The 14,644-nt window shown below is 42.2% G+C and overlaps 1 protein-coding gene, 2 long non-coding RNA genes and 1 pseudogene across 3 annotated transcripts in view; 3 read left to right on the top strand and 1 right to left on the bottom strand.

Annotated features, from left to right (window-relative positions):
- The window catches only part of LOC110980289 (adenylosuccinate lyase-like), a 38,086-nt gene that overhangs the window by 4,615 nt on the left and 18,827 nt on the right, over nt 1-14,644 (bottom strand). The window contains exons 7-9 of the mRNA XM_022236850.2: nt 1,604-1,694; nt 831-920; nt 114-290 (exon numbers count right to left, since the gene is read on the bottom strand). Of these exons, the coding sequence (XP_022092542.2) occupies nt 114-290; nt 831-920; nt 1,604-1,694 (358 nt within the window). The remainder of the gene's footprint in view (nt 1-113; nt 291-830; nt 921-1,603; nt 1,695-14,644) is intronic.
- LOC147798676 (uncharacterized) lies at nt 5,783-11,741 on the top strand. The gene is made up of 3 exons (XR_015425941.1): nt 5,783-5,944; nt 11,136-11,297; nt 11,605-11,741. It is a non-coding gene; the product is annotated as an uncharacterized LOC147798676 (long non-coding RNA).
- Nucleotides 8,462-10,976, top strand: LOC147798677 (uncharacterized; annotated as a pseudogene).
- Nucleotides 12,575-14,126, top strand: LOC147798675 (uncharacterized). The gene is made up of 2 exons (XR_015425940.1): nt 12,575-12,756; nt 12,981-14,126. It is a non-coding gene; the product is annotated as an uncharacterized LOC147798675 (long non-coding RNA).

Raw genomic sequence — 14,644 nt, 5'->3', positions numbered from 1 at the left:
CACAAGCCATCTTTTTGCACACAGGTTATTGAAAACCTGGTTCTTAATGCAGGCTTGAATATTTAAAAAGGACAAATCCTTGAGATCCAGATGGAGCCAATCTACATAACTACCTGCTCGGGAGCACGTCCAATGAACGTCGCAGGGTTGAGGAGGTCGTCCAGCTGGCCATGGATGGGTGCAAAGTACTCGACTTGGCGTATCCGCTCCACCAGGTCGTTATCGCCTCCTTGTTGCTTGACGACGGCTCCTGCCTCCTGAGCCAAGGTGCGGATGTGCTCATGGCACTCCTGATAAAGACAAAGGCAACACAGGTAATCAACAAGAGGGAGAAGTCACATGACTGTTCACAACTGGTTTTATCCGAGGATCTCCAAAGATTTTATCCATTGGTGTATGAATGAGACGGGTGTGGCAAAACTAGAGACGAGTGTGGTCTTTTTGAGACAAACGAACTTGATATAGTGATTTGTTTGGGCATGCACGAGTCTTCAAGTCAGTAACATGTGACCCGCTCTGCAAAACAAAAGGGTAACAAGTTGCGCAATGCCAAAACAAGTAATGGCCTGGCTTTGTTTTTTCCTTATATACTTTCTATAATTATTTATATTTTCAGAAATTGTGACTACAAACATGGATACTGATGAATAAAGATGAAAAATTGATCATTCAGTCGGAAATCCTGGATAGCAATGTGTTTCCAAGCGCTGCACTTTAAGCTTTTTCTTGAAAAGTGCTTTCATTGAATCTAAAAATGTGGATAAGCAAATGTTGACACATCTCTGGAATGCAGCGCCCTACAGGGGTGAGGGGGGGGGTGCTTGCTTTACCTGTCTGTTTCCTCCTGCCTTGACCATAGCCATGATGATGTTCTCTGACGCCATGAATGGTAGCTCCTGCTTCACATGTTTCTCAATCACCTACATCAGAGCAGAGAGAGAGAGAGAGAGAAGGAAAGGACAATGGGAACAACTCCTCCTCACCGGTACATTCATGGAAGGGGTTCCATCGGCGGGATGCTGACTCCATCAGATAGCCATCAAAGACGTACGTGCATGTATACATCAAAGATATATACATGTACATGTATATGCAATGTGATATATCCATGGCACTTGGCGGCATCATTCTGGGTCTTATCAGAAGGGAATTTTTCTTGCTGAAGTGTTTAGCTGGTTTCAGCATGTTTGTTCAATGACAGATATGACAAGCTGTAATATCCAGCAAGCACCAGTGATGAATGGGCAGTGTCACATTTCTCCGGTTAACATCAAGCAACATCGCGAAAAAACACCAGGAGAAATAATTAAACATGCATTGGGAAGTTAGAAAAAACCCAAATGGCACTGTTAAAACTCCAGGAGACTGTACATAATACTTCTCGTTTGTACAATGTCAGGAAAATAAAAGGTGCATCGCCAAAACAACTGAACTAGCACTTTCCTCATAAACTATTTTCCATTTCTATCCTGGTTCCTGCTAAACCTTTATCTGTATCTGTGAAGCATTTCTCCACAGGAAACCTTCAAATGCACACTAACTCCCATTCTTTACAAATTCATTGGGACTCCTGTCAAAATCAAAGACTTTCCCATCAGCTCACCTTTGGATAGACAACCAGTCCTTCTGAGACATTCTGCAGTGTACTCAAGCAGATGTCGGCAGTAAGAAATGCTTCAGCTATGCATATACGCCTGCAAGAGAAAAAATACAGTGAGGCGTGTTACATGTACATCACACAACAGGAGTCAACATGTAAGTGAGGAAGCACTTGGGCCAACATGAACTGTCAGCACATTAAGGACAGTTTTAAAAAGACAAAAGCTAACGGTGATAAACTCCTGCAACTACATGTACATGAACGTCAAACTTTGGTTGTGAAAAGCCCAACTGCAGCAGGACTGGCTCAATATAGGGTTTGCATAGCTGCCAACTTGCAGGCCACTGCTTTTGTTCCAAAGGGTATGCACAAAAGAGGTTCTCCTATGGAACAAAAGAACTGCCCTCCAAGATGGCTACGATGCAATACCTCTATAGACCTACATGTACATGTATGACATAATGCTTTCTTTAAACAAGCACTGTCCTATGGTCAATGAGGCACATATAGGACATAATCCAATCTCCCACAGCAACAAGCACATAAAAGAAAGACACTTGTTATATTTTACAGATCTATTCACACCGACAAGGGAGGTTTTACACCATCAGTAATGCTGACTGCCACTTCAGGACCGGGTATGCAACTCTAGCCAAAAACACAGTTCCTTGCTTCTGGCTGGAAGTCTTTTTGGTCTTGAATATAGCTATGTGCCGAGGCGTTTCACAAGCACAATACAACTGCATTAGCAGTGCTGATTCCAAAAGTGTTAGTTGTGACAGCAAGTTTTTTGATGGTAACGCGGCTGGAAGTACTTTTCTAGATACAAAGACCAGATCGAACAGTAAAGCAGATGACAGAAAATAAACAGGGGGCTGTCTACTGGATGATGAAATCCAGAAACAACTGGATTACTGGGCACTTGCAAGTTTTTGCCAAAATGGCCAATGAGCTTGAAAAAGTAGGTTAAAGTAGGACCAATGCGTAGTGCAGGGAAAAACTACATTTACATCCCCCCGCAAGAAAAAAGACAAAGAAAAGGAATGTAGAAATACAGATAAGGTAAAAGACAAAATCAAACAGGAATAGTAAGATTAGATGTAGCTTGATTTTTAAGGAAGCAAATGTCAAAGGACGCAAAAATGAAACAATCAGGAACTAAACCTGGGCAGCCCAAGGGTTGGCCACCCTCCAGTTCAACCTGCTCCCACAAGCTCCGGTGTGAACAGCAATAGACTGGTCATTCATGCATATCAGGTGTTCTACAGAGAGCACAGAGAGGATGGAACATTCACACATGGAGGATGGAACATTCACACATGGAGGATATCAGCCAAGGCATACGTGTATTTGATTTTCAGCATGAACATGCTCCAGACCAAGAGAGCATGGCATATTTACCCCTTTGGAGCTACAGGGTTTGAACAAGAAAGTCATCAGCCAAGCATTCAATGTGACATTTCCTTTGATCATATTTGAGATTTAATTCTTCCAACACACCAGGTAATCACCCACTGCCACCTTACCTACGCAACAACAGTTTAACTATTGGTACAAGTTTTTTAAATCATATTAGTCTTGATATATACACGTACATGTTAAAGAGTGTTATGACCATCATTCAGAAGCACAAAAGTCAGAAGACATTATGTTTGAAAGCGAAGAATACTTTCATAACAAAAGTGTCAGAAAAGATACTGTGAAATTCGTAAAGTATACAGAAACAGCCAAAGAGCTTGGCCAAAATATACTTTAATTTATTGGACGATAACTTGCTCTAGAAAGCAAGAAGTTTCATCCAAAAAGTGGCACAACTGTTTTGTGCGAGGTTTGGAGAAATATTAAAGTTTTTATTGTAAAGAAATGTTAAAATGATTTCAAACAAGTCTGTCATGGAGTGGAGTCAACTCTGGTAAGGTTATACACATACATGTAGAAGCTGAAGAAGGTGGAAGACTGACTCCATGTCAAGCTTTGCGGAAAAAAAGTAATGTATGGGGGCCTAGAGGGACTCATTTAGCATACACAATACTCAACCTAACCCATCTAAAACATGTTAAAATTATGCAGTAGCACCATTCCGGTCAATCAAACAAGTTTGGCAGCTTTTGGAATTGTATTATACTAAATAAAACTTTTTTATTTTGCCAACGCACAGGTCTACGGCGATGTGCACGCTGCCCAGAAACTAGCGCCTTTTTGGGCCTTATTGGACATTTTGTTCTGATGAGTAAAAGGACAGTCCAGATGTTAGGCGACTTTATTGGAACATTCACAGAAGAGCTCCTTCAGAACACATCTTGCACAAAGTATGATAAAGACATTTGGTAGAGTAAATCAATTAAACTTGGTGGTGAAGTGTTGGTTAGGATTGACTGAGACCAATGTATACATGGATTCTCTCTCCTCTCTCACAATTCCGTAAATAATGTGGTCAACTTTTGTAGCACCAATACCCCTTCTTGAGTTGACAGCTATAGTTGGTATGTTGACAGCTATAATACATGTAGGTATGCGTACAGCATACCAATTATGCTTGGTACACGTACAATGAAACATGTACAATAAAACATGCAGTGAAATGCACAGATGATGAAATTAATACAAACCAAACTTTGTGCTGTGGTAATCAGATATTTCATGTCTAAAAACTGTATTAAGAGAAATAAGAATAAAACCAGTACTTAAATAAGCAGTTTTTCAAATTCTTAAGTAGGCACAAGAAATCTGTGCTGAATAATACATTAATGTGGACAACCCAAATCACAAATCCAACTCAACAGCATCAAAAGCAACAATTCTCCTTAACCAACTACATTACATGTACTACTACTATTGCTTAATACTAAAACTCCAGGTTGCCCTGCCAGTAAATGTACATTTCTTCTTGATTTAACATATTAACCAACAAGAACATGCAGTCTTTTCCATTCTTACAAACAAACTTGGATGTACATGTACAGGCATGACAGTATCATGTACACCACAATGGTTGCACAAGGTAGCCTGTGCACACAATCTCAATGTACATGTCCGAGTATCACAGGATATGTACATGGGTATTTCCAGAAATTAGGGGTCCTTTTTTTGTGTCCCTGTGACATCTGACATATGACTGTCCAGGAGTGATGAATTAATGAAAAATACCTGCCAAATAAAAAGTAATAGTTTGAAATAAATTCTGGTAATATTTCTATGTTAAATAACAAAGGTCAGATGTAACAGGGACACAAAAATGTCACTTTTGGACCCCTCACTCCTGGATTTACCCACATCACTTTGCATATCTGGCACTTCACGGTGCAACCTGCAACTTTAAAATGTCCCCTCAGCTTTGCAAGTGCCTTCCTTTACGTCAAAACCCTACAGGCTCCCCTCTTTCCCCCCCCAAAAAAACCTCGAGGGATCTTGAGGGGTAGAAAAAGAGTTTTTTAGATGGTAAAAACACAGGAAAGGGTAGAAGACAAATTGGGAGTTCTGAGAAAATACGTAGGCCGTTTGCCACTTTTCATCCCATTCAATATCCTCAAGGCTTAAAGCCAACTTGCAGTGTCCGTGTTACCAAACATTTCTAGCTACGGGTATAAGGTTCTGTTGGGATATTAGCAAAACACTTAACAGTTGGAGAAAAAATGGCAGAAATTTGAAAATGCCACTTTCCTTCAGCAAGCATGGAAAGGCCCTATTTGCAATTCCATATATTTTTTGCTAGTATGAGCTTTAAGTACCCTAGCTCAATTGACTGCCACTTTCAGGCCTCAACTTTTTTCAGTGCTGTTGAATCTACATGCAGTTCTCGCTCTGGAAATTTCAGATGGAAGTCATGTGTACACTTGCCCTAAAAGCCCCTGACGAATCCGAGCGCTTAGGTGATGACCAATGCCGGGTACATAATCCACTGAATGCAGCTGCTTTGAATGCTGCAAGGTGAAGAAACTGTCTGATGTTCCCTAGTTTCAGGAGACTGTCGTCAGATCTTCCTTGGTTTCAACAGTGTGTCAGATCTTCCCTGATTTAAACAGACCGTCAGATCTTCCGTGGTTTCAACAGACCGTCAGATCTTTGCTAGTTTCAATAGACCATCAGATCTTCCCTGGTTCCCATAGACTGTCAGATCTTCCTTGGGTTTAACAGAGTGTCAGATCTTCCCTGGTTTCAACAGAGTGTCAGATCTTCCCTGGTTTCAACAGAGTGTCAGATCTTCCCTGATTTCAACAGACCGTCAGATCTTCCGTGGTTTCAACAGACTGTCAAATCTTCCATGCTTCCTTGGGTTCAAGAGATCATCAGATCTAACAGGAACCACGGCTCCTGAGCTGAGGCAGTGCTGTGTCCCCACACAAGGTGAGTATTCATTTGCAAGCACTCTTGCCTCAAAGCCTATGGGCATTATTTTGTATACTGTCCAGGAGTAGAAGTCTTTTGCAAGTTGTTGCCTCATCTGAAAATCAGGCCTCCTTTCGGGAGTCACCAGGAATATTCCACTCGCTTGTGGTCGTGAATTCATTGACATGCACGCTGCACTTCCTTCGAACAGCCTTACAATGAAGTCAGAAGCGATGTCATCCTTGTCTTAGGCTTGGTCTTCCACTGTCAATTTTATTGGTCATTCAGTGAATGCCTTCTGCTTAGAACGCAACGTGTTACACAGCTTTCATGCTATTTCCAAGGATGGATTTGTGCCAGGGGAGATCAATTAATTTTGGATTTTTTTTTACCCTGCCCGAGGTGTGTTATAACACTGTATACTCAGTGTTTGCCCCCGAGGGCTTGGGAAAAAACTACAAGGGTACTTGGGTGGGATTCAAACCCACAACCTCCTGCTTAATAGTGCAGACATCTTAACCACTCGACCACTGAGCTTGCCGGTGTCGGCTGGCTGGTTCAAGTCAGATGTACATGTAGCAGTGGGTTTTCCTATTAACTACTTCCAAGGATGGATTTGTGCTGGGGGAACCAATTAATTTTGGATTTTCTCTTTTTTGCCCAGCACGACGCGCGTTATAACATGCTGTTTGCTAAGTATACGGCGGTACAACTCAGGGCATGTAATGCACACAGGTCAAGCAAATAGCACGTGCAGTTTATCTTCATGAACAACAAAGAGATTGAAAGGTCCAAAATAAACCCACGGGCATTTGACCAGTTTCAAAATATTGCTGTCCGGCAACACAAAGTTACTTTCATTATATCTGCTTTTCAGCTTTTTTGGGAGCTTTTATCAAGTACCGCAATTTTTAAAACAGGTGTAATGGACTGATCTTCACATTCTTACAACCAGCCTCTTTCCCATAAACCCATTTACATGTACGCTATTACTTCTACTTACATTTGTACATTGATAATTTGATTCAGTAGCCAGTGTACAGGTCCTTCTGAAACAGTGTTAATAATCCTGAGTGGACCTGTTGCACCAGGTTAAGTGTTATACAAATACTGACTGCTTCAAATGGTGCATCAACACCAGCCTCCTGATGTGAACTGTAAAGCAGTTTTTTTGCCAAGGGTAAAATGAAATGCCAAGGCAGACCAGTTTCCCTCGGACATCCTGTTTTATTCTCCCTCGCCTCAGAAAAAATGGGACACTCAACAAATTGCCTTCAAAAGGGTGGAATGAGCTTGAGCTGATCACTCAGAGCAGTCAATATTTGTCGGGCACTTTGTTCCATCTTAGAGACACTGTACCAGTTTCAAACCACTGACTTGGGAGCACTCTTTCTTCAGTGTCATTTTTTTCATTTCACTGACTCATTAAAGAATGGATCAGTCTATGAATTTGAGGTCCAATCTTTGGTGTCCCTGTCACATGTGACATACAATTCTTTCAGTTTAGAGTACTTTCTTCAATTCCCAAAAGTGATTGCAATCACTATTACCAACAGAACATTTCAACTACATTTCAGTTTGATTTCACGGTGTTGTGAGGACACACAAAAGAGATACTTCTGAACCCAAAATTTATAAAATGACTCATTCAGGAACAAGTATTCCCCTACGAATGTACCCATTTGACCAACTGCATGGGTACTGGCACTACTTGCATCTTGAAAGTTTGTGAGAGAAGCCATTACATCCTTCAAAATTCATTACTTCTTAATGTCAAAAGGCAGGTCGGTATGTGACCCAGCAATGACCACCCCTTCAGCAATCTCAGCCGTTCGTAACGTCATCAGAGCCTGTATAGGCTGACAGTGTTGTGTCCAACTCATTTTGAATCAGTGGTTCCAACAACATTGCACTGACTGGAAATAGCAGCACACTTCGATAAAAAAAAATCAACTAAGCCAAATGTTTATTACAAGAATGGTTCTGTACGGAGCTCCTCTTTGAATTGTCACTTGAAAATTATTACAAGACAGCGCATGCGTAGTCTGTATACACATGTTTTGTTTGCTTGCATGTTTAATATAATGATATACATGTATGTCATGTCTGTTGAATACTTCTGTCCTCACAGGAAGCTCTTAAAAGGAAAAAAACCTGACCCAAGAAGTTGAAACTTCTCTCAGCCAATTTCAAAGACGGAATCCAAAACAGTCCCACAGGTTATCGCAACATCAGTAAACCACACACATGTACTGTACTGTCAGAGTAGGACAAGCATATGGGAGGAACTGATCTCACATTGCAACAGTGTCTGTACTATGCACATGCTCACGGATCGGTGAAATGGTAGAAAAAAATTTTTTTTTTCTCTTCTAGACATACATGTTCTAAATGCAAGAATAGCGTATGATAATCTTCACACCAATCGCACACTGTCAAATTTGACGTTCAACTATTTGATCCAAGGTCTACTGTCAATAGGGAAGAGTGGAAGTGCCACACATGTGCACAAGAGCATCCCTTGTGTGTCAGAAGATGTACAGCATTACCAGGCAAAAGTGAGGAAAGGAGCAACTGCATTGTTTGCAGCACCAAAGCTAGGCAAAAGCAAGCCTCCATGACTTGCAAGACGTGCGATAAGCCAATGTGTCCTTGGATGCTTTGAGACAATTCACTCCTAAGATCCCTTTAAGGCGTCAATGATTTGCCAATTTTTGTTCATGTTTATTTCAGTTGACAAGAAATCCTTATTCCCTCCTCTTCAATGTTGCTGTAGAAGCAGACCAGCATGGTGCTTCCAAGTCTCCCAAAATCAGACCGGGGGGGGGGGGAAATTTGACATTCTGTCAAACAATGGTAATTGTGTCTTGTTTAAATTACAATTTAATTACAGGTTTGTTGTAACTAGTCCATTATGTCAGTATTGGTTCATCACTCACTGCACGGCGAAGCCACGTTATGTCTATACAGTATCCGTAGAGGGCAGTATGCAAGCATGGAGGTTGTGGTAGCGAGCTAATAGCTTATCTTTCTGTAGATTGGTATTCAAGGGAGGATAGCACAGAGAGGGCTGGCACTGAAAGGGATAATGCAAGCTGCACAAAATGGGGGTGGATGTTTTGCCGTCCTCTGTCAAATGGGTTCATCGGAAATTTGAAGAGGTAAAAACGAGTGCAAGAAATTGTCCACTGATCCATGTTCCTAACAGACAAACTTGGCCCAAGTTTTGCCAAAGTTGTGAAACGTTTGAAGATATTCTGCCATTCACTGGCAGCCAGCAGTTACACCTGTGAACGTTGCTGGCTGCCAGTGAATGTCCTATCTGGTACAGTACCTGCTCTGGTACCCTCCTGCCTCGTATAAAAGGCTGTGGAAGGTATTGAGCACAATATACTGATTTGATATTGATACTGTGTGCATTTATTAGCGTAACCATCCAAAATTGCGTGGAAAACGTTTTGCCAGATCACGAAATAGCCTCCAACTTGCAAATTAGAATGGGTATAGTGCATGGACTTCAACTTTGAAAGTTGGACTGTTACCAAACTGCAATCATATCTTCAAGAAAGAGGTGTTACGACAGCAGATTATCGGAGAACACAAGGGATAGAATAGTGATAGAATTGTGTAAGCGTGACTAACGATCAGTTAGTTTACACTTCATAGGATCGGTAGGCAGGGTAGGAGTAGGATTGTGAAATTCACTGACAAAATGCCACGCAATAAACACTGCTGTTATGCAGATTGCACCAGCGATTCTCGGTTTGCTGAGCGTACAGACATGGTAGGGGTGTATGCCTGCTGATGAGTGACTGGAGCCCTCGATGTAACGTGTGTCAAATATACAGGTCTAATCTCAATGCCCTACGTGGCCAACAGCCGATGAAAATCCATCGGGAAATTACTCCATCATCCACCATCCCAGATATGAAAATGATGAGGAAGCAGCTACAAGTACAGCAGAAGGTGACACAGCTGCAGACGGAGAGGCGAAGTCTGAAACGTCGAGTAAATGCCTTGGAGGAAAGAGTGGCAACTACGTTCTGTGAAGACTGTATTGGGGTCGACGATCTTCAAAATGCGCAGATCAGCAGAACAATGCAAAGCTGTGATTCTGAGATGATCAAGGCCCTGGGCAAAGACACCCCGGCTCACCTGTTGCGGGAGCAAGAAAAAGAATTGGCGACGAAGGGGAAACCTGTTTTGTGCTTCAAAACAGATCATCCTCTGCCTATAACCTGATCCGGCAGACGGGTTTCATCAGATTGCCACACCCATCTACATTACATCCATACAGCCATTTCGCCAACCACACGACCCGCTTTAATTTTGATATGCTTGCAAGGGTGGTCAAGGCTTACAAGCTTCATGCTAGGCCAGACCATGAAGCTTGTATATCTCTGCTCTTTGACGGTCTTGTCGTTTCGATAAAGTCTGGCAAAGTAATCGGATTCACGGATGTTGGGAGCCTGGCAAACGAGTTGGCCAGCTTTGAAAGGAAATGCAGGGGTGATGCGGAGCCTGACATTGCCACCCGTGTCCTTGTGTTGATGGGACACCGGAATCTTCACGAGTCTGCATGCCCCAGTTGGGTATTACCCAGCAGTTGGTGTGACAAGCCACCAACTGTTTCCATGCCTTTGGGAGGCAATTCTTCATTTGGAGGTAGCCGGCTGGAAGGTGCGGGCCCTCGTCTCTGATGGAGCATAGCCCAATCGTAAATTCTGTCGTCTCCATCAAGACCACAGTTCATCTGATGAGGTTGTGCACTTCACACCCAAAGTCTTTGACACGACCAGACGTATATATTTTGTCTGTGATGTCCCTTATCTCATCAAGACAACCAGAAATAACTTTGAGAATTCTGGCTATCATAACAAGACAAGGCTGCTTTGCATAAGTCAGTCTTAGTATAATGTGCATGTATAATGTGCATGCAATACCAATACCCTAACAGAAAAAGGGCTGCATTTTTCCCATCCACTCGAAGTTGTGTAGATATTTGTTTGTCCGTTTTTATGGTGCACATCACTTGTATGAGTTCAACTTTTTAATCTAGTTTATGATAGGTACAGTTTGCACCATTCTTCATTGTTTGCAGGCATCAGTGAATGTGGGTTATTCACAAACTGCACAATCCTGAGGACTGGTCTCATGCTGTTTACGAAATCGTCTTTAACACTTCGTTCACATTTTATTTTATTTACAGTACAACAAACAACCCATCGAGTGGACCCAACTGCTTCAGTTGTATGAGTGGGACATGGGGCTGGAACGACACTCTCCAGGACTTTGACGTCTCCACAAGTTGACGTATGAGTACTTGCATCTCACGCCTGCATTGAGAATGAGAGTGTACATGGCTGCACAGGTAAGACCTGCATCAACATCATGTTCTTTACTACCTGGAAAGTGTTTTTTTTTAAGTTTTTACAAAAGTTGACAAAAAAAACCTTCAAAGTAGAGTAGACCTCTGGTGCAGTACACATATTTACTTCCCACTTTATATATGTTTTGCCTCAGATTGCTTGTACCGAACTGCCCGACTGCTGATATTTTATGCTTTGGTACTATATGTTGGAAATTTTTTTCTGGAAATTTAGATTCAATTGAGGAAGTGGGACAATGTCAGTTGATTTAATATTGAACTTAACGCCCTCTGTTGCATTCACATGCAGCTGTTGCTGAATATTGGTTTGAAGCATACCTGTGCCGGCACGTGCTACAAAAATCACCTGAAGCCAAACACTCGGGGCACGTCAGTTTGCCAGACCCTCTTCAGGTGCCGAGATTGCGGTCAGTTTGTCAGCCGTAGACATTTCAGAGGCAAAGATCACAGGTGCGGAGAACGGTACTGCAAGACAATGAGGCAGATTATCTTGAAGACAGTGTCGATAACTGTGAAGATGACGTCACAAGTTACATCTTCTTTGATTTTGAATGCGTGCAAGAAACGGGTATCCACGAACCAAATCTCTGCATTGCCCACAAAGTATGTACCAAATGCTTGAGTGAGAAACGATTGGCATCGTTTTCACAATGTGAAAAGCGCAAGCGTCTTTTTGTAGGGCCCACCACATGGCTGGAATTCTGCAAATGGCTCTTTCGTGAACAGAACGCGGGTATCATCGTTCTCTGTCACAACTTCAAAGGATACGACTCGTATTTCATTCTGCAGTATTTGTACGACAATGCTGTACTACCTGAGGTCATTCTCAACGGGGCCACAATCATGAGCATCACTGTACCAGCCACCAACATGAAATTTATCGACTCCAACTTTTTACCCATGGCCCTCTCTACGCTTCCTGGCGCCTTCGGTCTGAAGGAATTTTGGTGATGTCAGCGAGTACGAGGGTCTGATTAAATGCAAGGTACTTCTCCGAGAGGCTTGTATCACGCCATAATCCCATACAAGGCATCAGGTCGCTTGATGTTTCCCGTGCGACAAGTGAGCCGAAACCCGACAACATTCTCCGTGCCAACACAGCGACGAAGAACACTCCTTGATCGGCATGTGGGTCACTCTGGAGCTACAAAAAGCAATGGACAAAAGGCTACAAGCTCATAGAAATCTACAAAGTCTGGCACTTTGACGAAGTGCCCATTTACGATCCAGACACGAAAGAGGGTGGTCTCTTTGCCGACTAGGTCAATGCTTTCCTCAAAATGAAGCAGGAAGCGAGCGACTGGCCTTCCTGGTGTCAGACGGACGAGCAGAAACATCAGTACATCAAGCGGTACTTTGACAAGGAAGGGGTACTGTTGGAATGGGGCAACATTAAGAAGAACCCAGGATTGAGGGCCATAGCCAAGCTGATGCTTAACAGGTAACCTATGTCTTATTTTCAGCTTAGAACGTTTCACTAAGAAATTAACATTTTCCCTCGTTTTAAAAGAATTGGTCGCTTGTAGTGGTTCTGGTGAAATTCTAAAACGCACTGTTGGGTGGATCTTGGTTACTATACATGTATTCAGTTTCCTCATTTAAATCACATACACATGTGCACGTATGATAAATAACAAGTTTGTTTTCTTCTCTGCCCTTCTCTAGTTTCTGGGGAAGTTTGGGCCGCGACCGAACATGGCGAAGACTTTGTACTTGAAAGACCCTAACGAAAACCTCGACATGATGACGCATGATGACATCGAGGTTCAGAGCACTAACTTTGTCAACGAGGAGATGGTGGAGGTGCAGTGGCAACACACGGAGGACTTTGTGGAACCATCGGGGAGGACCAACGTGATCCTGGCTGCCCACACGACGTGTCAAGCTCAACTTGAATTGTACGAACTGTTGGAAAAACTTGATTGTAGGGTTCTGTATTACGATACCGACAGCGTGATTTACGTCAGTTGAGAGGGTGAACTGGAGCCGGAGATTGGCGATTTCCAAGGCGAGCTGACCAATGAATTGGACTCAGATAACGATATTGCTACGTTTGTGTCAGGAGGTCCCAAGAATTATGGTTACAAAGTATCCAAACCAGACAAGAGTGGCAACCTGACTCCTTGTAAGGTCCGAGGCATTACTTTGAATGACAGGAACCGTTTCCTCGTTGATTTTGACACTATGTCTCAAATGGTGAGCAGAGAGGGCCCAAGTAAAGTACAAGTGACTGATCCATACAAAATAACAAGAAACAAGAAAACTGTGAATATTGAGATCAAAGAGGAAAAGAAATTTTATCAGGTAGTCTACACCAAGCGAGTGCCACTCGAGAAGTACGATACCGTGCCTTAAGGCTTTTAAGATTTCACCTCTTGACCTTGACGTGTTTATGTATACCTTAATCCTCTCCTTTGACGCACTGACGATGTTTAAAATATCAAACCTTTCAATATAAGAAAGAGTGACACCTTGGACAAAAAGTTAATTGTCGCATTTAATTTTAAAGTGAACTGAAATGTACACTACACTAACAAGAGCAAAAAGTCCACAATGGAAACTGCTATGTCAAACATTTGCACTCGATGTAATGACAAACAGTGATGAACCTATAACAGTGATGTTAGTGATTTGACTGTTACACCCGAAAAGGTGCGAGCAATGCTTGAGTAGTTTTGTCGTTTCTACATGATTGCAGCTAAATGTATACATTGTAATTTGTATCTAATGTGGCGAAAAATTGGGGTTCAAGTCCAAGGGACTAATCGGGAATGTCAATTGAATTGACATTATTCGGTCACTGGTACACTTCAATCCATTAGATAAAAATAAGAAGCACTTTTGATTTGGCCACTCTCTCTGTTACTTTATTAAGTGTCATTCTATGGTATGTTTATGATTGAGAGTAGTAACATTTTGCTTATCCACTGTTTGTAGCTTGAATAGTTAGTGAACTTTTATCACATTGATGATGGAAGGCTAGTCTTGGCCCAAGACACCAGTGGTCAATAGTTGTTTTATTTCTCTTGAAAAGCACCCTCGCACAACTAGTTTTTACTTACTTTCACTAACGTCTTGGGAATCTTGCACGAATGCAATATATAATATTTAATATTCAGTGTTGAAATTTATGTTTTTGTTATCGATTATTGTGTTGTTTTTTAATTAGAGGGGGTTTGCCTGTAGGCGGCGTTACATGCAAACAAGGGCTGTCCGACTTCAGCAAAGAGTTGACAGTGGGGTCCCGCCCGGTCTTAAGCCATCTGCTCGGGTGTCCCTCTGAGCCTGTTTGCCCTCTTGGTCATAGGGTAGCCATCCAACTTCTTATT

The sequence above is a fragment of the Acanthaster planci genome, linkage group LG07 (assembly GCF_054643075.1).
Source record: "Acanthaster planci isolate LZ-2023a linkage group LG07, COTS_SCS, whole genome shotgun sequence".
In the NCBI taxonomy this organism is placed as follows: Eukaryota; Metazoa; Echinodermata; class Asteroidea; order Valvatida; family Acanthasteridae; genus Acanthaster; species Acanthaster planci.
Note: the sequence above shows the minus strand (reverse complement) of the source record. Positions and strands in the feature narration are given on the sequence as shown.